Source organism: Salvia splendens, chromosome 7 (assembly GCF_004379255.2).
Source record: "Salvia splendens isolate huo1 chromosome 7, SspV2, whole genome shotgun sequence".
NCBI lineage: Eukaryota > Viridiplantae > Streptophyta > Magnoliopsida > Lamiales > Lamiaceae > Salvia > Salvia splendens.
Window position 1 is genome coordinate 16,592,739 of NC_056038.1, and position 25,412 is coordinate 16,618,150.

At 41.3% G+C, this 25,412-nt stretch overlaps 1 protein-coding gene and 3 pseudogenes across 1 annotated transcript; 2 read left to right on the forward strand and 2 right to left on the reverse strand.

The window, feature by feature from the left end:
* The first annotated feature begins 3,276 nt into the window (after positions 1-3,276).
* Positions 3,277-5,131, forward strand: LOC121741570 (annotated as a pseudogene).
* On the reverse strand, positions 4,989-9,537 carry LOC121741567 (annotated as a pseudogene).
* Positions 9,538-14,687: 5,150 nt separating this feature from the next.
* On the forward strand, positions 14,688-16,756 carry LOC121741571 (ATP synthase subunit delta', mitochondrial-like). Its single transcript, XM_042134401.1, has 2 exons — positions 14,688-15,017; positions 16,169-16,756. The coding sequence occupies exons 1-2, from the start codon at positions 14,751-14,753 to the stop codon at positions 16,511-16,513; spliced, it is 612 nt and encodes a 203-aa protein (XP_041990335.1). The 5' UTR covers positions 14,688-14,750; the 3' UTR covers positions 16,514-16,756.
* Positions 16,757-16,902: 146 nt separating this feature from the next.
* LOC121741569 lies at positions 16,903-24,077 on the reverse strand (annotated as a pseudogene).
* Between the last annotated feature and the right edge of the window lie 1,335 nt (positions 24,078-25,412).

The following is a 25,412-nucleotide window of genomic DNA, read 5'->3' on the forward strand; positions in this document are numbered from 1 at the left end:
GTGAAATTCTTATTTTTCTTTGTTCAGAACTGACTGTGTTACCTTAAAGTGGATGACGCCCACAATCGGTCTACTAAAATAAAGACTTGGACTTTGTTATGTTGCTTATACATTTAAATATGCAATAAACATTTATTAAATGTAAAAAAAACAACATTATGACAAAAATAATCTGTTGCATCCATTGGAAAATAAAATATAGAGTTTTACAGTATTCAATCACTCGAAAGGTGATTTCTAGTATACAAACTCTAACAGTTTATCACTACCCGTATGTTTAATACTCCCTTTGTCCCATTAAATATGAAACGTTTTCCTTTTTGGGTTGTCCCATTAAAAATGAAACGTTCCTAAAATGGAAACAATACTATCTCTACTTTTTTTCTCTCTTACTGTACTATCTCCTCATCAACTCACAAAACAACACTACATAAAATCTCGTGCCGAAAAGCAAATGTTTAATTTCTAATGGGACAGAGGGAGTAGTATTGATTAAAGATATCCTCTAATTTTGATGCACAACGCTTACGTACTACTCCCTCCGTCCACTAATAGGAGTCCCATTTTTCCATTTTTATTCATCCGTGAATATGAGTCCCGGTTCATTATTACTATAAATGGTAATATGTCTCTCATTATACTAACTCATTCCACTTACATTTCATTTAAAACTAATATATTCAAGTGCAGTACACATCTCATTAACTTTTTTCCACTCACTTTCTTAACATATATCTTAAAACCCGTGCCGCAAAGCATGAGACTCCTAATAACGGACGGATGGAGTACAAACCAACGGAATAATTTTCCCGCCCTATTTTCACTCTTGAAGTTAAGTCGTTTGTAAAAACAATTTAATTCGTGATTGAAGCTTACTTTTCTATTTCAGTCCGTCCGTAACTAGAAATTTTGATCCATTTTACTACTCTGTCCGTTCCACTTTTAAGTGAATCATTTTTTAATGTCCCACTCTAAATGACACATTTTTAAAAATAGAAATTATCCCTCTCTCTACTTTTTCCCTCTCTCTTGCTTCATCCGTCTCATTCAAGATGTCCACATTTTTTAATAACACAGGATTTTAGGTGAAATAGAGTGGAAAATGTGATTGAATATTTTAATGAGGAGAGAAGAAAGAGAGAAATTTATGTCTAGTTATAGATAATGGATATCTTGAGTATGACAAACTAAAAAGGAAAGATGAATATCTTAAGGGCATTAGCAATGGGGCGCCCTGTAGGACGCCCTAGAGGGCGCCCCATCATCATTTTGTCCTCCTACCCTTCCACCTGCAGTGGGGCGCCCTATAAGCCGCCCTATAGGTTTCACTATTGTTTTGTTAATTAATTTAAATGTTTTCAAATATGTCAATGCAAAATAATTAAAAAACACCACGATTAATTAAAAACGGCAAATCCTACATTGATTAAAAAAATGTTACACGAGTTAGAAATGAAAAAAATGTTGACTACTCTACAAATTCCCAACTTGCAGCGCAGCTCATCGATCATCCCCTGGAGGTATTCGGCTTTGACCGGGTCCTGACACTACATGAGGGTGTTGTGCGTGTCCAACAACGTCCTCAGGTTGGTGGCCCCAACTCCGCGTAGGCAAGTGACGCCGGGATCAGGGTCGGGGTCGGGATCGGCGATGGGGGGGCGGCCGCTGCTTGTGAGGAGGATGTCGCCTTCGCCTTCCCCTTGTTCTTCGCAGCCTTGACGCCAACGGGACGACGGGAGGACACCGGTGTGCCAGAACTCTCTTCCTCCTCATACATCGTCCGGTTGAGGTCCACCGGATATGCGCCGCTTTCGCTGCTCGTGTAAGCACCGGCTTCGGTGGTCCTCGTCCTCTTTGGCGCAACCGATGGCAGAATTCCACCTTGGAACTCCTGCTTGTCCTTCAAGAGCACCCAGATGTTGAAATGCTTGAAGTCGTCATACAATGACTGGTACGACAACAGCGCTCTATCGCGCACATCGCTCAAACTCTTGTCGCTTCCCTGCTCCCTCAAGCACTTCTCGTACTCCGCCGAGAACAGGTTGACTTGCTTCTTCACCTGATCCCAGTGCTTGCGGAACTGCTCCCTATGACGCTTGTACACGCTCGGCGGCTTCGCCTCATTGTAGAGTCGGCGATGCGCTCCCAGTACGCAACCTGCTTTTGGTTGTTCGCAAATACCGGGTCCTCCGAAATATCCACCTAACACCTCGCCAAGACGAGGGTTTCATCCGGTTGGTAGTTCGTCCTCTCGGGGGCGTACTTTTCATTCGTTTCCGGAGGTGGCAACTTGTACACCCGGTGTCGGTTCCACTTCTTTCTGGCGGGGGCAGCGCGACGGGAAGGGGCGGCGGCGGCGGGTTGGAGACGGCTCCATGTCGGACAGACCCTACGAATCCGTACTGAATTCGGGATCGTACTGCGTGTTGGAGTCGAAGGGCCGATATTCGTCAGGGTCTGTACCCGGCCAACGTGCACCACCCCCAAACATCGGACTATTCGGACTTGGGTATTCACCGGAATCCATTTTATAGTATAATTTGAGAGTGGAAATGTGAATGGAAATGTTAAAAATGAATGTGGGGTAGGGGGTATTTATATAAAAATAATTTTTGAATTAAAAAAAAACGTGCTGCATCGTCCGCGCCATTGTCCGCGTCGCCCACAGTGAGCAGACGATGGCGCGGACGATGCCCTATCGTCCGCGGACGATCTATAGGGCGCGGACGATGCATCGAGCATCGTCCGCACACCCACAGTGGTAGACGATGGCGCGCCCGAGGCATCGGGCGGCCTATCGTCCGCCCCATTGCGGATGCTCTAAATGGGACAGATGGAGTATTTTATTCTCTCCACATAACTCACAAAATAACACTGCATAAAATCTCATATTAAAATAGAAATGTTTTATTTAGAGTGGGACGAAGTGAGTATAAATAGTAAATAGACTTATATTTTATTAGTAATTCATTTTCTCATATTTTATGATAGTAGTATATAAATAAAACTCACAATCTATTATAGATATCAATAAAGACGACCCCTCTTTTGGAGGAAATAAAGTAAGATAAATATGTTTATAAATGTGTTGACTATACAAAAAAAGAAATATCTCAGCGAATTGAAATGTTCCATATGATGCGAAGAGGATAATCTTTTCTTTTCACATAACCTAAGACTAAAGTCCTTCCAGAACCTCGTAGCTCGACATACTGTATGATTTTGTGCACCACAATTTTACAAAAACTAATTCTGTACTGCGTTGTAGTACATCATTGTACTGCAAAACTCATATTCATACACTCAACTACGTTTATCTCGTGTCACACACACGCATTGCATCGTAGCTCTCCTTTTCTCTAACATTTTCATCTCAAGTTATGGCAGCGGCTGTCGCCACTCCTTTAAAATTCACCTTTTCCAGTTCCCACGGCTCCACGCGGCGCCTTCAATGGCGGAACAGTCAGGTTGGTGCTCGCTTCAATACTTTGTATTTCCTACTCATGGCGATGTCATTCCATTGAATTTCTGATTCCTATTGCAGAGAAGCATCAAGAGGCCTTATCGCGGTGTGATAACAGCGAAGGTCGAGCATAAGCCCCCGCCTTACTCACTTGTAAGATAATTGAGCATTAGGTGTGTGTTAACTATAATACTATCTCTGATAGTTTGAATAATGGGGCTTTCTTGAAGTGAATGTGTAGGAAGCTCTAGAACCTCATATGAGCCGTGAAACATTTGAATATCATTGGGGGAAGCATCACAGGGCATATGTTGACAACCTTAACAAGCAAATTGTTGGGACTGAACTAGATACCCTGCCCTTGGAGGAAATCATACTTGCCACTTATAACAAGGGTGATCTCCTTCCTCCCTTCAACAATGCTGCTCAGGTATATCATATTCATCTTCAGCCATTCGAGGATTAGTCAGCAATTGGAGTTGTCAAATGTCATCATCTTGTTCATTATTACTAGGTGTGGAATCATGAGTTCTTCTGGGAGTCAATGAAACCCGGTGGTGGAGGTCAGCCATCTCAAGCAGTTTTAGAATTGATCAAGAGAGATTTTGGCTCTTTTGAAGCTTTTGTCACTGAATTCAAGGCGGCTGCAGCAACGCAGTTCGGTTCTGGTTGGGCTTGGCTCGTGTGTAAGCACTTCTCCTCTTACATTGTCTTCAAACTGATAACCAGAGTTGATGGTTTTGGTTTCTACACGTCGCAGATAAAGCAAATAAACTCGACGTTGGAAATGCAGTGAATCCGGTTCCATCGGAGGAACACAAGAAGCTAGTGGTGGTGAAGAGTCCAAATGCTATCAATCCTCTTGTCTATGATTACTCTGTTAGTAAACTTTATTCTCCAACTCGTCTCATCACAGTCTTTCAATTGGTATATGTTTATTACAGCTGTGCTTATTTTTATACATGTATATTGTTTTCTTTTTCGTTTTGGGTATGGTGTTGCAGCCGCTGCTGACGATTGATGTTTGGGAGGTAAGCAAAATTGGTAGCTAGCTAAGTAAACACTTCAAAATTATAAATGAAAGACCCCAACTAATTTGCTTTCTTGTTGATTTTTTCAACTGTCCCTGTTCAGCATGCCTACTACCTTGATTTCCAGGTAATCTTCCATCTCTTTAACCATGATACTCGTGTTTATGTGCTTTGTTTGTAGTGATAAAAAGAGAATTTGTTACAGAACCGGCGGCCTGATTATATATCGACCTTCATGGAGAAACTGGTTTCTTGGGATGCTGTGGGTTTGAGGCTTGAAGCTGCTAAAGCTAGAGCTGCTGATAGAGAGAGCAAGAAATGAACATGAAGGGGACGACAGCCAGACTGATCCGCAACCGGTAGAAATGTATGTGACTGATTCTGAGGCTGATTGAGTTCAACACATGCTGTTAAGGGAGAGGTGTTTCACACATGCTGTTATCAAAGTTTTCATATAATGGCGGAGTCTTAGAAATAGCCAGAATGCGTAGTGCTGTCTGTCCAACAAAACTGTAATTTGTTAAATATAAATTTCTGGCATCACTATCTTTATGGATTTTCTCAGTGATCCCAAATAAAATAAAAAAACTGAGATGAACGACAATCACAACAAAATAAAGATTGTTGTTTGGATTCAGAGTGTTGCTAGGCATGCAATAATACTCTTTGCAACAAATTCAGCTTCCTTGAGTTTCCCTTGAACTTCAAACTCACAAGGCAGTTGAATCCCTTTCTCAAGCAATTCATAGTATAGGCTCATCTTGCATGCGTTCCACAAGTAGACTCGAGTATCATTTGCACCACTGGCTAGCATGCTCCCTGCGGCCGACCACTTCAAACCAGAGACTTCACCCTTGTGCACTTTCACACGGCACGCTTGACTGTTCCTCACTCTCACTGCCACAAAACTCTGATCATTTCAACAGTCTTGAGACTATATTGAGGATGAATAAAGAAGCAACCTCATTTACCATCATGGTTGATGATCGCTCCACTAGAGCTTCATCAAGTTAGTGTGTGACCATTCCACGCTATAGATCCCACACATCCACGCTGACCCTCTAACAACCTCACCTACGTAAAAAGACATGACAAGAACTGAAAACCAACGTCGTTAACAGATAAATAGTGCACGATCAGCTTGTTCATCGGGCCACTTCCTAGATGGAGCGACTCAGTATCATAGAGATGAATCTTAGAGCAACTATACCCCGCTGCTACAACTTCTCCATTTTCAGACCAGTTTACACTACCAAGATAGTCGGCTTCGCTCGCTTCTGATACTAGTTCAACTTTACAAGTATTTGCATTCCACAAGTATAATTTCTGTCAAGAGAGCAGCAGCTAGCAGGCTTGGTTTGTCTTCCCCCAATCAATAACGTTGAGATAATAGTCGTGACTGATTCTTGGCTTGGCGCATCCAGGAAACGAGCTTCACCCTGGCACGACAAGCTAGTTATCATCAAAGGAAAAGACGAGCAAGATCTTGGAAACATAACTATTTCAGTGAGTCTGAAGAAGCAAACGTAAGGTAGTTCAAGGAAAAACTCTTCATTAATCAGGGTGTGTTTGAAAAATTCAGAAATATTAATAAATGATTATGAGCTATTAGAATCAACAATTCAATATAGCAGTCTACGGAACCATACAGCACATCAGACAATACAACACAGCACCCAAATAATTGCAAACAATCAAGTACAAGGTTTCTGTGAAGTATAACCTGTTTTGGCTCGGAAAAATATGGAACTCGATTGGCATCTATCACTGCTTCCATCTTCACCTGTACTTTGTTGAAAGCACAATACGTACAGTAGAAAGCTGCAAGTAGTGCAACAGCCACATTTTGCAGATGTAAACACTTTAAACTCTGTGCCTAATGTTACAAACACTAAAAATGGAACAAAGAAAGGAAAGTTACCAGAATTTGTCTTTTTAAGTTTCGATCACCACGAACCCAATTTCATCATTGAGCTAACAAACCGTTACGAATTAAGTGTTCGCAATAATCCATCTATTAGACCACCATTGCAAGGTCAGGAATTGCACGATTGTGATTGCGTAAATTCAAGAACACCATAATCAGAAGCCATGCATCTGTAAAACATAAATTCAAATAAGAATTGAATGGTTGAAAAGGCATGACCGAATGACAATTGACAGAAACCACATTTATTTATAAGCTAATCAGAAGTAACAAAATTAATGTTTATTCAATCCAAGTCAGGCTGAATTTCTTCTCTATGAATAAATTAGGATGCAAATTTGAAGAAACTACAAAAGCATCACACCTTCCTTCAAGATCAGATCTAGCTTCCGAAACAGAGCAAAATGCTGAAAAAGCTACCAAAAATCAACATAAAACAGAAATAAAGGAATACATATAAATAGTAAAGAGCAGCAGCATCTTAAGCCACCAATGAAGTTTTAAATCCTGACATTAATCAGAACAGTAAAGAGCATCGCGCACACATTTGCAAGCTTGAAACCTTTAATGCAAAAATGCAAACCATGAGGGAGTAAGAGAGTAGTTACTTACTGTAAGTGATGCAAGAGCTTAAGCTAGAGAGAGAGAGAGATTTGTGTTCGTCCCTTTCTGTTGATCCCAAATAAAAAACTGAGATGAACGACAATCACAAACAAAATAAAGATTGTTGTTTCGACTCAGAGTGTTGCTAGCATGCAATAATTCTCTTTGCAACAAATTCAGCTTCCTTCAGCATCCCTTGAGCTTCAAACTCATTTCTCAACTCTTCAAGGCAGCTCACAGGTAGCTGAATCCCTTTCTCAAGCAATACATAGTAAAGGCTAAATGCATCCGTTAGCTGTCCAGCTTCACAAACTCCGGTCACCACTGCAACGCATACCTCCACGTCTACATTCTGCTCATTTTTCAGGCTAAACCCCAGAAGCTTCGATGCCTCCAAAAACTTATTATCCTTGCAGAGGAAGGATATCACATCTCCTATGTTCACAACAAAGCCCTTTTCATACAAACTCTTCACAAGCTCAAATGCCCGCTCCTTCATCCTAGTCTTGAACAGCAAACAAACTGCATTGGTCGATAGATTGATATTCGGTCTAATCTCATTGTTCAACATCAGCATCAACAAGTCTGCAGATTCACTAGCACATCCCTTTCCATTGAGCTCCATAAGAATACGATGGAACGCAGACGTCCTTGGGAGATGAGAGCTTCTCACCATCCTCTCCAAAGTGTCGAGTGCAAGCGTTACCTCACCTTCTCTCAACAAACCATCAATCAGTGCCTCGTAAATCTTCATACTAGGCACCAAGTCTCTTCTAAGCATCAAGATTAGTAGCTTGTGTCCATCCTCAAATTCCCCCTCTCGACACTGGCCTAAGATTAAGGTTTCAAAAGCAAGAGGATCCGGCTTCCCTCTTCTCATGAGCTGCCTAAACACTCTCTCAGCTTTTTTAGTCTTTCCATTTGCACACAAATGCTTAAACACCGGATTGTATGATGCAGTAAGAGGTATGCTGCTTTTATCACGCAACAAAATCTCCTGCTCGTATACCTCATCAAATAACTCATCCGCCTTGTTAAAACTCCTCTTGTTGCACAAGGCGCGGATGAGGATGCTATAGGTAGCTGAATCCTGCTCCACCTTCAGCTCCTTCATCTTCTCAAAAACAATGAATGCCTCGTCCAAACTCCCCCTATCACAATGTGCACTCAAAATCGTGTTGAAAGTACACGAATCTGGAACAAATCTTACACCATCCTCATCCCCTAAAACCTCTTTCACCATATCCAACCTCTGAGCCTCACAAAGCCCTTTAATGATAGTGTTGCAAGTGATGTGGTTAGGCTTAATCCCTTTACCAACCATCTCCTTCAATACAACCAATGCCTCCTCAATCTCTCCTTTCCCACAATACCCTCTTATCAAAGTTGTGTAACTAACCACATTTGGCCTCAAATTCTCACATTTTTTACGCATACCATTCATCACATTACGCGCAATATCAACCTTCCCAGCCCTACACAATCCATCAACTATCGTGTTGTACGTTACCAAATCCGGCTCACACGCAAATGTATCCATTTCCCTGAAAAATCTAAACGCTTCATCAACCATAGAGTTCTTGCAAAAGCCCCGAATCAAGACGTTAAAGGTGTACGAATCGGGCTTCACCCCGAACGTCTTAAGCATTTCATCATACAGTTGGAAGACCTTCCCAACCCGCCCCCTTTTCAGCAGGATCAAGAACAAGCTATTGAATGTGACAATCGAGGGCGAAATGGCCATTGACTTCATGGCCTCAAATACCTTGACGGATTCCTGGAGAAGGCCAGCATCGGCGTAGCTCCGAATCAAGCTGTTGAAGAACTTGTCGGTGAGAGGGACGGAGTTGCCGGACTTTTTGGGTATCGATAGGAGGAAGTTTCGGGCCGGGTTGAGGTGGCGCGCCCGGCCGAGGATTTCGAGCATCATGAAGTAGGAATGGGGGTTGTGGGTGAAGCCCGAGTGGTGGGCCCAGTTGAAGAAACGGAGGGCTTTGGATGGGGTTTTGATGCGGCGGAGGGTTTGGAAGAAGGTGGTCTGAGAGAGAGGGGTGAGGAGCGAGAGACGGGCTTCGAGCTGGGCGGGGGGGCGGACCAGAGGCTGGTGTTGATGAGGGCGGAAATGGTTCGGGCTTTGTTGGTTTTGACGGGATTTGCATTCTGAGGAGGCGCTGCGGCGGTGGTGGATGTGAGTGGCGGGTTTTGAAAAAGATGTTTGAGAGTGGGAGGGAAGACTGAGGTGGAATATGGAACCTTGAATTGTGGAAATTGAGTTGTTGGATTTGCTTTTAGTTTCGTGCGGTTGAGAGCAATGACGGATCCACCGCCGATCCGTGAGTACCTCCGAGAACCTCCCAGAATCGTCCGTTGACCCATGGCTGCTCCAGCTCCGACGCCACGCTATGGCTGCTTCGTCTCCATGGAAGAGGAGGTGAATAGTTTTTTTGAAGATGAGAGTTTTGGAAAGAGAAGGAGAAGAGAGCGCAGCGCTGGTTCTTTTTTTAATTTTTTCCTTAAATTTTATACTTAATTAATAAGTACTACTTTACTTTAAAATGTGCTTGTTTAGTGGGTTTTATCATATAGTCTAAGTTCATTGAAAATTGTGCAGAATATTAAGAAATTGGTAATAAGTACGACCCATTAATTTTAATTTTAATTTTAATTTTAATTTTAATTTTAATTTTAATTTTTAGGGGACCTTAATTTTTGTATATTTACAATTAAAATTAAACAGTATGATAAGAGGTTAACAAATGTATATGATTAAAAATGCATAGCATATCTCACTAATTTAAATAAAATTATTTGAAATATTAAAAAAAATTATCACAACCTAAACAGTTTAATTATTAAAGTTGTGAGAGGTGTGATTTTTACACTTTCAAAATATGAATACGAATATCATACTAGTAATTAATTATTCGGTCTGACTAAAGATAATGGAGTATAATATTTAAATTGTAATATTATAATAATTATTTAAATATTATATATATATATATATATATATATATATATATATAGGGAGATGATCAAAATAAGTATGTGTTTAAATCCAGAAATGCAGACCAAATCTTGGCCCTAGGATTAGATGATCTAATGGTCAATAATTAACCAAAAAAACGGAAGGTCATAATTAAGCAATTTTAGGTCATATTATAATATTTAGGTTTAATGTCATGCTAAGATCGTTTTAGGTCATGCTTTGTTAGCATGACCTAAAAATTACCTAATTATGACCTAAAAGTGACCTAATTATGATATTGTTCTGCGTTTCTGTATTTAAATCTAGTTTTGCATAGATCAAAACCCTATATATATATATATATATATTTAAAAAAATTCAACCCCACTAGTTTGGTTTCGTAGATCTGTCATTGGCTGAGAGGGAATGGAAACATGCTGGGGAAGATAGGCCGACGCCAGAAAAAACATGAGGAATAAAAGAAAATGGAGTCTGAAGATGGAATTCGACTTAAGAAAGATTAAGTTTTTTAATTAATTTAGACCATGCTCAACCGTGCTCCCCGTAGCATGCTCTTCACTATTTATGGACCCGATCCTATTTTTATTCATATTTTATTCTCTACTCCTAACTAAGGCACGACATCCACAATCATACTCTTCCCCAAGAACATGCTTTTTACTATTCAATATTTATGGGTTCACTATTCTATTATCAATTTAAAAACTACAAATACTAAAAACATTTCAGTAATAATAAAACTTCATTAAAGAACCACCCAAAATGACATTACAAATTTCTAAAAAATCAAAAGTTACACAATTTAAATCCTAAAAATTTACGAGTACATAATTTAAATCCTAAAACTTAAAAAGCACATTAAAAATTACATAATTTAAAATTATAGTTACAAAATTTAAAAATTACACTTCTGATGGCAGCGGCAGTGGCGACGTGTTCAAACAAGACGTGAGGAGTGCAATTGTTTGTTGAAGTGTCGCTCGCTCTGACGGCGACATACGAGAAGTGTCAGCCATTGTAGAAACCTACAACATTCCAAATAAAATAGGTGTGGAAGAACTGGGGGTCGTTTGTTTTGGTGCGTCTCATCCCTTCCTCTCCCGTGATTTGGCCCGTCTCGTCCCCTTCCTCTAAACATACTTGAATTGAGAAAAATGATTGAGAGATAGTTAGCTTTGATATAAAAAACTGGGTAATGAAGGATAGTATTTATAGATGATTTGGATGAATTTGGGATAAGAAAATGAAAAAAAAAAGTCATAAAACGACCATATTTTGGGAAGTGGGAATTTTTAATTGAATCTTTCTAATTTTTTTGAAATTTTATGGATTTAAAAAAATAATTTAAACGGATACAAACGACGCCAACTCGTAGGAGGGCGAGTGGGCGTCACGCCCAACCCACGGCGCGCCAAGTGGGCTGAGCGCGTTCGTCGCGTGCCGTGCCGACAGCACGAGCGCAGATCTTCCTCAAGGCACCATTGTGCATGCTCTTATTTTTACGGTATAATTAAGAGCACCCACAACGCTATGCAAAAAGAGAGGCCATACTGCACCTGGGGGCTGGCCAGGGCCTTGCGCATTGGAGGTGATGGTGTTGCGGCCATGGATGCGCTCGGGGACAATGGAGAGGCCGGGGCCTGCGCCCATTTACGGTCAGTCCTGGTGTTGCGAGCGCATGCGCTGAACCCCAAGCCTAGGCATGCACAAGGGTCAAAAACCGCCGGTTCAGGGTCATGAACCGGCGGTTCAAGGGTCGGGGAATGTATGAACCTGAACCGGCCCGCCTAGCTCCCGGCGGTTCCGGTTCCGGTTCAAAAAACTGGCGGGTTACGGGGCGGTTCAAAACCGCCGGTTTTCGGCTTGAACCGCCGGTTCCGGGCCGGTTCGACGGTTCGACGAATTTTTTTTTTTTTTTGCATTTTTCAACTTTTCAATTTTAATCAACTTACATTACACTTTTCAAGTTTGTTTTTTGTATGAAATGTGAGTAAATAAAATTGAAAAAAATACGGATAAAGTTGCAATTTTATTGAAATTGCATGTTTACAAATTACACGTTACAAGTTACAACAATTACAAATTGAAAACATATGGCGGTCTTGAAGTCTTAAACAAAATTTAAATACAAATGAGACTACTAGTGAAGAACTAATTACAAATGACAAGAAACGATGTTGAAGTTCTTAAACGTATAAGTGTATTATATATATACTCTTAACCGGCGAAGAAGATCTTTCTACATAACTAAATTAAGGACACCTTTAGCAATTCAACTTTAAATGTTGAGTTTCGTCTAACATATAGTAGAATTGTCAAAAGTTTCCCTCATTTAGCCGTATAGAGAAATATACTTCATCGACTAGAGTATATACAAATACAATTATGTAATTGTTTTTGCATATACAAAAACATATGGCGGTTCAACCCTAAACCGGCGGGTTGTCCACGGTTTCCGTCAGAAAACCACCGGTTTCTGACCGAAAACCGGCGGTTTCTGACCGGTTTTGCAGGCCTACACACTGACCCTACGGCCTAGCCTCTGAAAAGTTGCCGGAACCGTCAGAAACCGGCTCCCGAACCGGCGGTTTACCCCGACAAACCGGCGGTTTACCCCTCAAACCGGCGGTTTACCCCGCGAACCGCCGGTTCCAACGGCTATACTAAACCCCTACGTGAACCCTACGAACCCCTAACCTAGGAAACACTATTTAACCCTTTGAACCTGCGGTTCGAACCGCCGAACCGCCGGTTTTGAACCGCCGGTTCAGGTTCAATATATTGCCGAACCTGAACCGGCCCTTCCGACCCTTCAACCCTTCTGCCGGTTCAACCCGCCGGTTCCGGGCCCGGTTCCGGTTCATGAACCGGCGGGCCCGAACCGGCGGTTAACCGCCGGGCCGGGTCGGTTTGTGCATGCCTACCCAAGCCCATTTTTTTAAAAAAAAATTGATTTTTTGCCTATTTAAACTCCACAACATTTTCATTCTCTCTACATTATTTTCTATGAATTTTTCGAAGTATAGTTCAACATTTTCAATTTTTAGAAGTTTTCATTTTTGAATTTTAGGACTTGTAATTTTTAATTTTTAGGGTTTGTAATTTATAATTTCCGAATGAAAAATGAATTTTTTGATATATAATTGTTCATAGTTTTCAATTTTAAGAATAAAATAGTTTGAAGTTGTAATTATTGCAATTTAAAGTTTGTGTCTGAATAGGGTCTGCGGGGTTGTGGGAGTTGTGGTCTATGCAAAAAATGAGTTGACATGGCAGGGACTTGAGGCATGGTCCCGAGAAAGGATTGTGGATGCCCTAAAATACTCAAAACTGCTGCAATGTTCACAAAATTCTCAAAGTATACGAAAATAGGGAAAATTCTCAAATCCATGTCCATGGATTTAGCATTCATTTTTTGGGGTCTCGGGACTAATAACAATATCAATGTCCTAAATAAATTTGCCATAGCTATCAGATTTTAGATGGTAGAGCATCGACAATAGCTTTCACGGCCAACGACTGACAATACAACATGAGATATTATCTCACCGATTGTATCTATCCGAAGTGGGTGACCTTCGTGAAAATAGCAAGAGATTGCTCAAAAGGATGTGTAAAGAGCGTTCGAGGTTTTTCAAACACTAGTCGTGATTATCAAAGCTCGTGTAGTATGTGCAAAACTTCTCCTACATCATTTTTCCGTGTATTATCATACATAACAAGATAATTGAAGACAAAGGGCCGGCTGCAGCAACTTTGTTCAACGATAATACCCCCGGTAGCTCCACTGCAAGAACTCTCCCACGCTAGGATGCACCAACAGTATTTTGTGAGCTCCTAGATCGTCGGGCATCGGCGCATGATTCCACTGCCCACCGCCAACTCTAGGATAATCTAATCGAACATATTTGGTCGGGATTTGGCAACAAGTAAGGATTTCGGTCAAGTGAGACCCATAAATAGTGAAAGGAATGGATAGTTTATGGATGTATAATTGCATGTGTAATCTTTTGAATAAGGAATGTAGTAAAAAGTTGTGTGAAAGAGGGAAGGATAGCAGAGGAGATGATTGTTATGAATGCTCTTACATCTTACCGAACCATGTTACCTGACAACTAAGATCATATTCAATGATACAGTAAAACTTAAAATAAAGTAGGAAAATAGATTCAATGGTACTTCAAAACTATTCTCGTTTTTCATTTTGAGTAAAATATACTCATCTTTAGGTTAACATTTTGTGAATAAAAAAGGTACTCTCTCTATCCCATTAAAAATGAAACGTTTCCTAAAATGGAAACAACACAATCTCTTTTTCTTCTCTTACTTTACTCTCTGTTCATTAACTTACAAAACAACACTGCGTAAAATCTCGTGTCGGAAACCAAATGTTTTATATCTATTGAAATAGGAGTATAATATAGAGAATATTCTTTTAAATGTAAATATAATATAAATGATTAGAGTAAAATTACTATTTAATAGTATGATATTTACACTAAAATGTTTTAATTTTTTTTGCAAATAGTTGGAGATTTCGATGGGTAAAAGTGATTTTGAATATATAGCACAGTAGTCAGTAAGCAATAATCTCTTATCGACTCTCGTGTTTATGGGCCTTCGTATTAAAGCCCACTAAAAATCGTCTAAATTTCTCAAATAGGCAAATCCAATTTTGCCAGTCCTCTCTCTCTCTCAAACGAAATCGACAACTGAAACAAGCGCCTCTCTCCCAAGATGCTGCGACATGGTTCACGATCCCTCTTCAACAGAGCCTCCGCCACATCCATGAGGTGGCGTCGCCAGTTTTCCTCGGATCTCCCTGCGGAGACCGCCGAAGACACCAAGTTTGTGGAGTCCTGGAAGAAAATGAACCCCAATATGGACCCACCCAAGACCCCATCGGCGTACATGAAGCCTCGACCACCCACCCCTGCCAACATTCCGTCCAAGCTCACTGTCAATTTGGTGCTTCCTTATGATTCTGTTTTATCCTCCAAAGAGGTAATTTCATTGATAATCATATCGTTGATGTCAATTGTCCCGGTGTTTGTAATTTGGAATTGATTATAGAGGTTCTAACTGTTGTCTTTTAATTTGAGCTACTGATTGTAGGTTCTTATTGTTTTTTCCACTCTTTTACTTTTGGCTATGGTTGTATGCTGTTGAAAGCCCTATAGGTGGATTTGCAAATCTGAATTTTGCTTTTCAGTTTATCTAAATTCGGATTTCAGAGATTCAGAAATCGATTTATGTTTCATCGCTTTGTAAGATGGATTGTCCATACGCATTGATCTTATTGTAGAAGACCGAGACTTTCAGTTAAAAATGCTTGGCTAGTGATGAATTTGCATCTTTTGTTACAACTTGTTTTGTACTTGTAGACAGTAAGCATGTAGATAGGGCCTTTACATGGCAATGCACATTATAAGGAGCAAATTATAGATTTGTTCCTTATTTATTTGAGTCAACCTTATGGATTACCTGTGTTCGTGTTGTCTTATGGATTTGTTCTCTCTTTGGGAAGGACCTGTAAATATTTCTCCTGATCAGTTTCTTGATAAGTTAATTGTACTTTTATGTTCAAATCCAACCACTCTTCAAAAATATTACTCTGTTACGAGGTTTCGGACTAAACTCTTTGGCTAAGAAGTCTTGGGTGTGGTGTAAACATCAGGTGCTCTCGTAGCATTTACAAGTTGGGTTATCTTTTATCATTCATTTTAGATGCGAGTATCACTGAGAATAGTATGCTCATACTATTCAATTCCTGCATCTATTTGTTCCCTGTCTAATTCAACGTTACTGTAGTCTCCTGTCAAATTAATGCAGCTAACAGTATATCACATGTTTTCGAACTTGGAAACACAGGACGGTTCATGATTAATTTGTTTTCCCAGTTGGAAACTTTCCCATTTTATTAGTACTCCCAGCAATTGCCACTATGTTACCCTATTTGGACTTAAAACTAAGATCCATATCATGTAAACAAGTCAGTCACTGTAATTTAATTTATTGGAATCAAATAATCAATGTATCATAGGTACTTCAGTTGTTTCACTTCCTGCTCTGATCTGTTCTGACGGGGTGGTATTGTTTTGGTAGCTTAGTAGAGAACATGTAAATTGATGAATGTGCACCTATTGTGCCTACAGGTTGATATGGTCATAGTCCCGGCAACTACGGGACAAATGGGTGTTTTACCTGGTCATGTAGCTACAATTGCGGAGCTAAAACCTGGGATTCTGTCTGTTCATGAAGGCAACGATGTGACTAAGTATTTCCTGAGCAGTGGTTTTACTTTTGTCCATGCAAACTCTGTTGCAGATATAATTGCTATTGAGGCCACACCGGTAGATCGCCTGGACCCAAATTTAGTTCAGAAAGGCCTTGCAGACTTTCAACAAAAGCTAAACACTGCATCAACAGACGTGGAGAAAGCTGAAGCACAAATCGGCATAGACGTACACAGTGCTCTCAATGCTGCTCTTACAGGTTAAACGTACTGTGGAGTCGATTGATTTATTTCTGCTTAGGGAATTCTTTTTGTACCCTTTTTCAAGGCTTTATGCTTGTTGATCAAACTTCGATCTCAGAATTTGTTGTGAAAGGATTTCTCAAATAAATAATGCTCCCATCTGGGTCTGATGCATTTCCCTTTAACTTGTGATCTGGTGGTGGTAGCCAGAAAACAAATTTGCAATTGAATTCATCTTTACAAGGTCATAATACTGTATTCTTAACCTGAGTTGCCATGAAACTTGCGTATTGTAGTCGATGAATACAATAGTATGTTGATCAAAACTGTTGGTGTGTAAACTATTGCTATCATAGATTCATATAACAGCCCACTTCTTAAGCTACATTAGTTGGAGAGTTGAAAATCTCATCACCTTATGGCTGATGTCTTGAGAGAGAGAAGGCTCTCCAAATAGGACATCCGTGAATTGCCAGGGGGCGCTGGACCAAACACATTCCAGAATCGAAGGGCCTCGTCTTCTCCGGCTGAGGCGACAGTCAGACCATCAGGGCTCTGTCGACGACTAATTTTCAGTATATACATTGGTAACACTACAGTTCTTATTGCATCAGGTTATAAATCAGACCTGAGTTAGATGAAGAACCCGAGACATCGCGTTGGCAGATTCTCCTATTCGGGACATGGAAGGGTACTTCCACAAGCATAACTGGTTTTGGCATTCGTAGCCATAGCCATGCCCGCTTAATAACTCTTTGTGATGCCTGTTCCATTGCAGCCCACATATCTGTCAACAAAATCATCACCATAATCAATAAATCTTCTGATCACAAAAGGAAATCAAACAATCAAACTCGCCTGTGACTTAGTTTGTGTGCTAGAGGTGCAGGTCCCTTTTTGAGTGTTCCATAGCTTTATATTGCCATCGTCCAAGCCACCACCAGATGCTAGCACGTTGTAGTCGTGAGGGCACCACGCCAGAGCTTTAACTGCTGCACAATGATGATCGAATCTGTAAATGTGATGGGTTTGCGCTCATCTTGCATGCGTCCCACAAGTAGACTCGAGTATCATTTGCACCACTGGCTAGCATGCTCCCTGCGGCCGACCACTTCAAACCAGAGACTTCACCCTTGTGCACTTTCACACGGCACACTTGACTGTTCCTCACTCTCACTGTCACAAAACTCTGATCATTTCAACAGTCTTGAGACTATATTGAGGATGAATAAAGAAGCAACCTCATTTACCATCATGGTTGATGATAGCTCCACTAGAGCTTCCACAAGTTAGTGTGTGACCATTCCACGCTATAGATCCAACACGTCCACGCTGACCCTCTAACAACCTCACCTACGTAAAAGACATGACAAGAACTGAAAATCAACGTCGTTAACAGATAAAGAGCGAGCAATCAGCTTGTTCATCGGGCCACTTACTAGATGGAGCGACTCAGCATCATAGAGATGAATTTTAGAGCAACTATACCCCGCTGCTACAACTTCTCCATTTTCAGACCAGTTAACACTCGCAAGATAGTCGCCTTCGCTCGCTTCTGACACTAGTTCAACTTTACAAGTATTTGCATTCCACAAGTATAATTTTCTGTCAAGAGCAGCAGCTAGCAGGTTTGTCTTCCCCCAATCAATAACATTGAGATAATAGTCGTGGCTGATTCTTGGCGCATCCAGGATACGAGCTTCACCCTGGCACGACAAGCTAGTTATTGTCAAAGGAAAAGACGAGCAAGATCTTGTGAACACGTTTACCTTGGGGAATCTTCGCAACGGTCTACAAGTAAGGGCCTCGTTGTTACTACAGCGCGTCTCATCAATCATAGGGTTCAGTTTTCTGCTTGATTTGGGACTGCCCCTGAAAACAAGCATTTGAAATGGCCTACCTTCAGCATTCAAGGTCAGATTGCTCAAAGATTTCCTATATTCAATCTGTGATGAAAGAAAACATCAGTGGAACAGCTCAGACCCTTCAACACCTAACAAACTCAATTGCCACAAAGTAGAATCGAATAAAGCATCATAACTTTTGATTTTTGAGGCCATTGAACACAAATTTAATCCGAATCAAGAAATACTGAATTGAATTTGAAATTCAAGAATAATTCGAAATTGAAGAGCTGATACGTGATATATAGATACAATAAATCTGACGTGTGCACGCAACCATGCACACGAGTGTAGTCGATCGGAGCTGAGCTAAGAATAGTTAGAGCTGAAATGAGAGTTAGTTAGAGTCAGTTAGAGCTGTTAACCGAATGTTAGTTACACACTTAGCTATATAAGCTGATCTCACTCTCATTTGTATTCATTCATTCACACAATTAATGCAATTCTCTTCTCCGATCAATCAATCTTCTTCTCCCCAGATTTCTATCTGCGTCGGTGCCATTCCGGTCGCCGTTCTTAGCTCCGGCAGCCCCAATTCCGCACCAAGTGGTATCAGTGGTAACGACCCTTCGCCTGTCATGGTGGAAACACGCTCCGGCGACATGCGTCGCGTGGAGGAGATTCTCGCAACCGCGCTAGCCGACTTCTCTGCAAAAATCTCTGAATCTGATCGCAGACGCGCAGAGAAAGATTCAAACCGCGACAATGCTGATAAGGCTCGAGATACAGCTGTGCAGGAATTACGTGAAGCTATTCTCGCGCTGCAACTTCAACATACTGAGATCCTCAACCGATTCATACCGAATCCTCACGGAAATCACCCTGCTGGAGGTATTCCTCACAATCAATTTGGAGGAAATGGACCTCAACGCCAACCTTACTTTGCTACTCGCCAATCGAAGGTCGGCTTCCCGATCTTCTCCGGTGAGGATCTAGCAGGCTGGATTCTAAGGTGCGATCATTTCTTCACCGTCGATTTGACTCCAGAGGAAGCCAAAGTTCGTTTAGCTGTGATTAATTTCGAAGGCAGAGCACTCCAATGGTATCAGAATTGGTCGAGATACCAGGATCGAGCGATGGCTACTCCTTGGCCGCTATTTCTACAAGCACTCGAAGGGAGATTTGGAGAGCAACTACTTGGCGATCCTATGACAGAACTACTTACCTTGAAACAAACAGGTTCCTTCTCTGACTATCATGACCGCTTTGAACTACTCTTAGGTCGTGTAGCTATCTCTGAATCTTATGCCGTGAGTCATTTCATAAACGGTTTGAAACCTTATGTGCAAAAAGCTGTGCGCATGTTCATGCCTCAAACACTTGTGCATGCTTATGCTTTAGCTCGTTTACAAGATATGTCGACACCGATTAGAGAAGGAACTACTCAGAATAATAAGCGATTTACTACTTCTGATACTAGATCTGTACAAGCACATAACGCTACTCCATTGCTTCCTACTCCAACCACACCTGCCTTTAAATCTAGACGTCTATTAACTGAGGAAGAGATGGCTGATAAGAGAGCTAAAGGTATATGCTATGGCTGTGATGAAAAATTCGAAAGAGGACATAGATGTGTTAGAAAGCAACTCTACTTACTAGAAATAGATGATGGGTTATTACCTGTGGATATGACCTCTGATCAAGGGTATGAAGAAGTAGGTGATGAGGATAATCCTCTGATATCAATTCATGCCATTAGTGGCTCATCTTCTAGGAATTTCAGAACGATGAGAGTCACTGGCAGGCTTGAGAAAAAGGCTCTCCACATTCTGATCGATTCTGGAAGCACACACAACTTCTTGGATCTACAAGTTGCTAAGAAACTTGGCCTTCTACTTACTAAAGTACCATCAGTTTATGTTGATGTAGCAGATGGAAATAAATTGGAGTGTAACTCTATGTGCAAAGGCTTGAAGTGGTCTTTAAGGGGCACCACTTTCATCACTGATGTGCTTCTTCTACCTCTTGGTAGCTGTGATATGGTACTTGGAATTCAATGGTTGGAGACTTTAGGGGATATCCAGTGGAACTTTAAGAACCTAACTATGGAATTCACATTGAATGGGAAGAGACATTTATTGAGGGGTGGCTATAATGATCAAGTTGTTCAGACTGTATCAGCAAAGGAAATGAATAAACTTCTTACTAGTGATGGGGGCATTCATTTGTGTTGTATTCAAGTGAATAAGGAAGGGCATTCTGAGCTCTTAACTATACAGAACACTCAGGTTCCAGAGCAGCCAATTCCTTCTCAAATTCAAGAGTTTCTGGAGGAGCACAGCTCTGTTTTTGCTGAACCTACAGCCCTTCCACCAATGCGATCTCATAACCATAAAATTTCCCTTGTCCATGATGCAACTCCAGTCAACTCGAGGCCTTATAGGCATTCAGCCTTACAAAAGAATATTATAGAAAAGCAGGTTTCAGATCTCTTACAGCTGGGATTTATCCAACCCAGCTCCAGCCCCTTTTCATCTCCAGTGGTTCTTGTTAAGAAAAAGGATGGCACATGGCGCATGTGTGTTGATTATAGAAGGCTGAACAAGATTACTATCAAGGATAAATACCCAATCCCACTCATTGATGAATTATTGGAAGAGCTTAAGGGAGCTATGGTCTTCTCTAAGATTGATCTAAGATCTGGTTACCACCAGATCCGAATGGAAGTGCAAGACATTCCAAAAACCGCTTTTAAAACTCATGATGGTCACTATGAGTTTGCGGTAATGCCTTTTGGCCTCACCAATGCCCCGGCTACATTTCAAGGATTGATGAATGATGTGTTTCGACCTTACTTAAGAAAATTTGTGCTAGTTTTCTTTGATGATATTCTGGTTTATAGCAAGAATATGAAGATTCATCTTGATCATCTCAAAGTGGTTTTTCAGAAACTACAAGAACATTCTCTATTTGCTAAAGCTAGTAAGTGTGAATTTGCTAGACAACAAATTGAATACCTTGGTCATATCATCTCTGCCAATGGTGTTTCTACTTATCCGAAGAAGCTACAAGCAATGCAAGATTGGCCTACTCCTTCGGATGTCTCCAAATTGAGAGGATTTCTGGGCCTAACTGGCTATTATAGGAAATTTATCAAAAACTATGGTATTATATGCAAGCCTCTCACTGATCTTTTGAAGAAAGATGCCTTCCAGTGGACTGCTGACTCAGATAAGGCCTTCTCTGCTCTGAAGCAAGCTATGATATCACCTCCAGTGCTAGCCTTGCCTGATTTCACAATCCCTTTTGTGGTGGAAACGGATGCCTGTAGCTATGGCATTGGAGCTGTGCTTATGCAGCAAAATCACCCCATTGCTTTTATAAGCAAGGCTCTATCTCAGAAAAATAAAAGGCTTTCGGTTTATGACAAAGAATTGCTAGCAATTGTTTTTGCTGTCACTCATTGGAGCCATTACTTGAGTGCTATGCCTTTTGAGGTTCGCACTGACCACAAAACGCTCAGCCACTTGATGAAACAGAGACTAACTACACCAGGCCAACTGAATTGGCTCTCTAAACTAATGGCATTTGATTTTACTATCACATATAAGCAGGGTGTTGAGAACGTTGTTGCTGATGCACTATCTAGGGTACACTCTTCTGAAATTTTCTGTATGGCAATCACCACAGTAACTACGGATCTGTACCCCTCTATTCAAGCTACTTGGAATTCTGACCCCTCCTTGAAGCTACTAATTGAGGAACTCAAGCAGCATCCTACCACTGCCTCAAAATTTTCTTGGCTGGGCGACCAATTAAGAAGAAAAGGACGGTTAGTTGTGGGAAATGATGAAACCTTGCGCTTAAAAATCATCCATCTTTTTCACAACTCGAGTTCTGGGGGGCATTCGGGCGTGTTAGCGACATATAAGAGACTATCTTCTCTTTTCTATTGGTCGAACATGGAAAAACAAATCCGCCAATTCATTCGAGAATGTGATACTTGCCAACGATTTAAGTATGACAATAGTGCTTCTCCGGGCTTACTTCAACCTCTACCTATTCCAGAGGCTGCTTGGTCTCAGGTTAGTCTCGACTTCATTGAAGGACTTCCTTTATCTCATGGCAAATCTACAATCCTAGTGGTGGTCGATCGATTAACAAAGTATGCTCATTTTATGTGCCTCACTCACCCATATTCAGCTTTATCAGTCGCACAGGCCTTCCTTGATCATGTTTTCAAGCTTCATGGGCTCCCTACTATCCTCATTAGTGATCGAGACAAGGTATTCCTCAGTCAATTCTGGTCAGATTTCTTCAAACTGCAGGGAGTCGAATTACACATGTCCACGGCCTATCACCCTCAATCCGACGGACAAACGGAGGTTGTAAATCGTTGTTTGGAGACCTATCTCCATTGTATGTGTGGAGATCAACCAGCTAACTGGAGTAAATGGCTGAGTCTCGCGGAATTCTGGTACAATACTTCATTCCATACGGCTATCGAGACCACCCCATTTGAGGCTTTATACGGTTACCCACCTCCTCTTCATATACCTTATTTCAGAGGTGATTCAACGGTACACGACGTTAATGAGAGCCTTTTAGCACGAGAGGCCATGTTAGACGTGCTCAAGTTCCATTTGGGGCGTGCTCAACGTCGCATGAAGCAGCAACATGACAGACACCGATCTGATCGTCACTTTTCTATTGGCGATTGGGTCTATTTGAAGCTACAGCCTTATCGTCAAAATACACTCCGTGATCGTCAATTTCATAAACTTAGTCCGAAATACTTTGGTCCTTTTAAGGTGCTCGATAAATATGGGGAAGTCGCGTACAAACTAGCTCTACCGACTGAAGCAAAAATACATCCGGTTTTTCATGTTTCCCAACTGAAGAAGAAGCTCGGCCCTCTCTCACAACTCCACGGCACTCTTCCAGTCATCGGCAACTCTACATTCCTGGAACCAGTCCAGATTTTGGATAGGAAATTGGTGAAAAGAGGCAACCAACCGGCAACGAAGGTCTTGATTCATTGGGCGAACTCTTTTCCTGAGGATGCAACATGGGAGTATCTTCATGATATTCAGGAAAGATTCCCTCTTTTTCAACCTTGAGGGCAAGGTTACTTGAGGGGGGGACGTTTGATACGTGATATATAGATACAATAAATCTGACGTGTGCACGCAACCATGCACACGAGTGTAGTCGATCGGAGCTGAGCTAAGAATAGTTAGAGCTGAAATGAGAGTTAGTTAGAGTCAGTTAGAGCTGTTAACCGAATGTTAGTTACACACTTAGCTATATAAGCTGATCTCACTCTCATTTGTATTCATTCATTCACACAATTAATGCAATTCTCTTCTCCGATCAATCTATCTTCTTCTCCCCAGATTTCTATCTGCGTCGGTGCCATTCCGGTCGCCGTTCTTAGCTCCGGCAGCCCCAATTCCGCACCACTGACACTAGATTTGGTATGTGTGGGTTGTGCAACAGTGGCGTTGGTCAATGCACCGTGGGCTTGATCGAGATCCATCAGGCTCCGACTTGGGATAAACCTATCGCCCTTGTCGAACAAAACAACAAATTGACAGAAATATAAAGTAATTATCGAAAAAATGCGAGAAATCATTCAAAAAAAATAGGTACTGGAAAATCATATTTGACGGGGCTGTCGTGGAGGCGAGTTGGAGAGTACCAATCGGAGGCCAGTCTCCAATCCGTCTCATCATCCATTGTTACTGCTTCAGAAAGTTTTCGGAACACTGAAAATTATGTTTTGAGAGGAATTCATTTTCCAGATGAAGAATGATGCTATTTGGCGCCAAAGGCGTTGCGTTTTGTTGCCGTTGGATCTTAGCAAAACCGTTGTCAAATTATTAAGAGCACCCACAACCGTGCTCTTGCCAGCGAGCACGGTTGTAGGCCCGGCCCCACTTTTTCTGTCTGCTCTATGGCAAGAGCACAACATCCACAGCTGTGCTCTTCCGCAAGGACGCACACAATTCAATTTAAAATTCAATTAAACAAAAACATTAAAATTCATTAAAAAAACCTAAATAATATTACAAATGACAAATAAAATAAAAACGACATAATTAAAATCCTAAAAATTAAAAATTACATAATTAAAATACTAAAAATGAAAAAAACCACTACTCGTTGCCGAATTTCGCCCACATGTAGGGGTGTGCATTCGGGTTTCGGTTCGGTTTTTCGCCCTAACCGAACCGATCTTGAAAAACCGAATTTCGCCTAAAATTAAAACTGAACCGAAACCAAAAACCGAAAACCGAACTTAAAAACCCGAATTAAACCGAAAAACCAAAATTATATAAAAATCGAAAAATCGACGTGCGAGACAGTGGCGACTCGACGGCGGAGCATCACGTGCGGCGGAGAGTCGAGGCTGCAGGCGATTCCCGACGCGCAATGGCGGTCGTGGGATGAGCAAGCGGCGACTGAGGCGTCGGCGGAGATCGGCTAGCTCCAAGCCAAGCTCGACGACGGTACCTCCGAAACGGCGGTTAGTGGATCGACTCGTTGAGAGGAAGAGAGAGAAGTTAGGGTTATTCGTTTCAACCAAGATTTTGATTTGTGAGGGAGAAATGAAGGAGGGGTGAAGTAGACGGAGGGAGGTGGGGAGAAGGCGGTGTTGGAGGTTGCGGGACGCCGCAGCGAGGCGCGGGAAGGGCGGCTGCCCTGCGTCGTCGACGAGAAGGATCAGAGAGATGTAGGCGATCTAGGGTTTGAGATGATTTGGGGATTTTTGGAGTGGTAGGGAGGGAGTAGGCTTACGGATGGGAGTATAGTAGGAGATTGGGCCATTTTTTTAAAATTGAATTAGGCCACTGAAAATAATTAATTTGGGCCCGGTTTTAAGAGTCATTGAGTTATTGAGTTTAATTAGGGTTTTACTTTTAGTTATAATTAAATAATAGTAACATATATATATAATATAAATAATTAAATAAATTCGGTTTTTCGGTTTTTTTTCTTCTCCCGAACAGAACCGAACTGAAAAACTGAAATTTTTGTATTTTCAAAACCGAACCGAACCGAAAAACCAAA

Coding starts and splice junctions, on each gene's coding strand:
- LOC121741571 (XM_042134401.1), top strand. CDS start 14,751: ATGCTGCGACATGGTTCACGATCCCTCTTCAACAGAGCCTCCGCCACA. Junction 15,018..16,168: donor CTGTTTTATCCTCCAAAGAG/GTAATTTCATTG, acceptor TTGTGCCTACAG/GTTGATATGGTCATAGTCCC.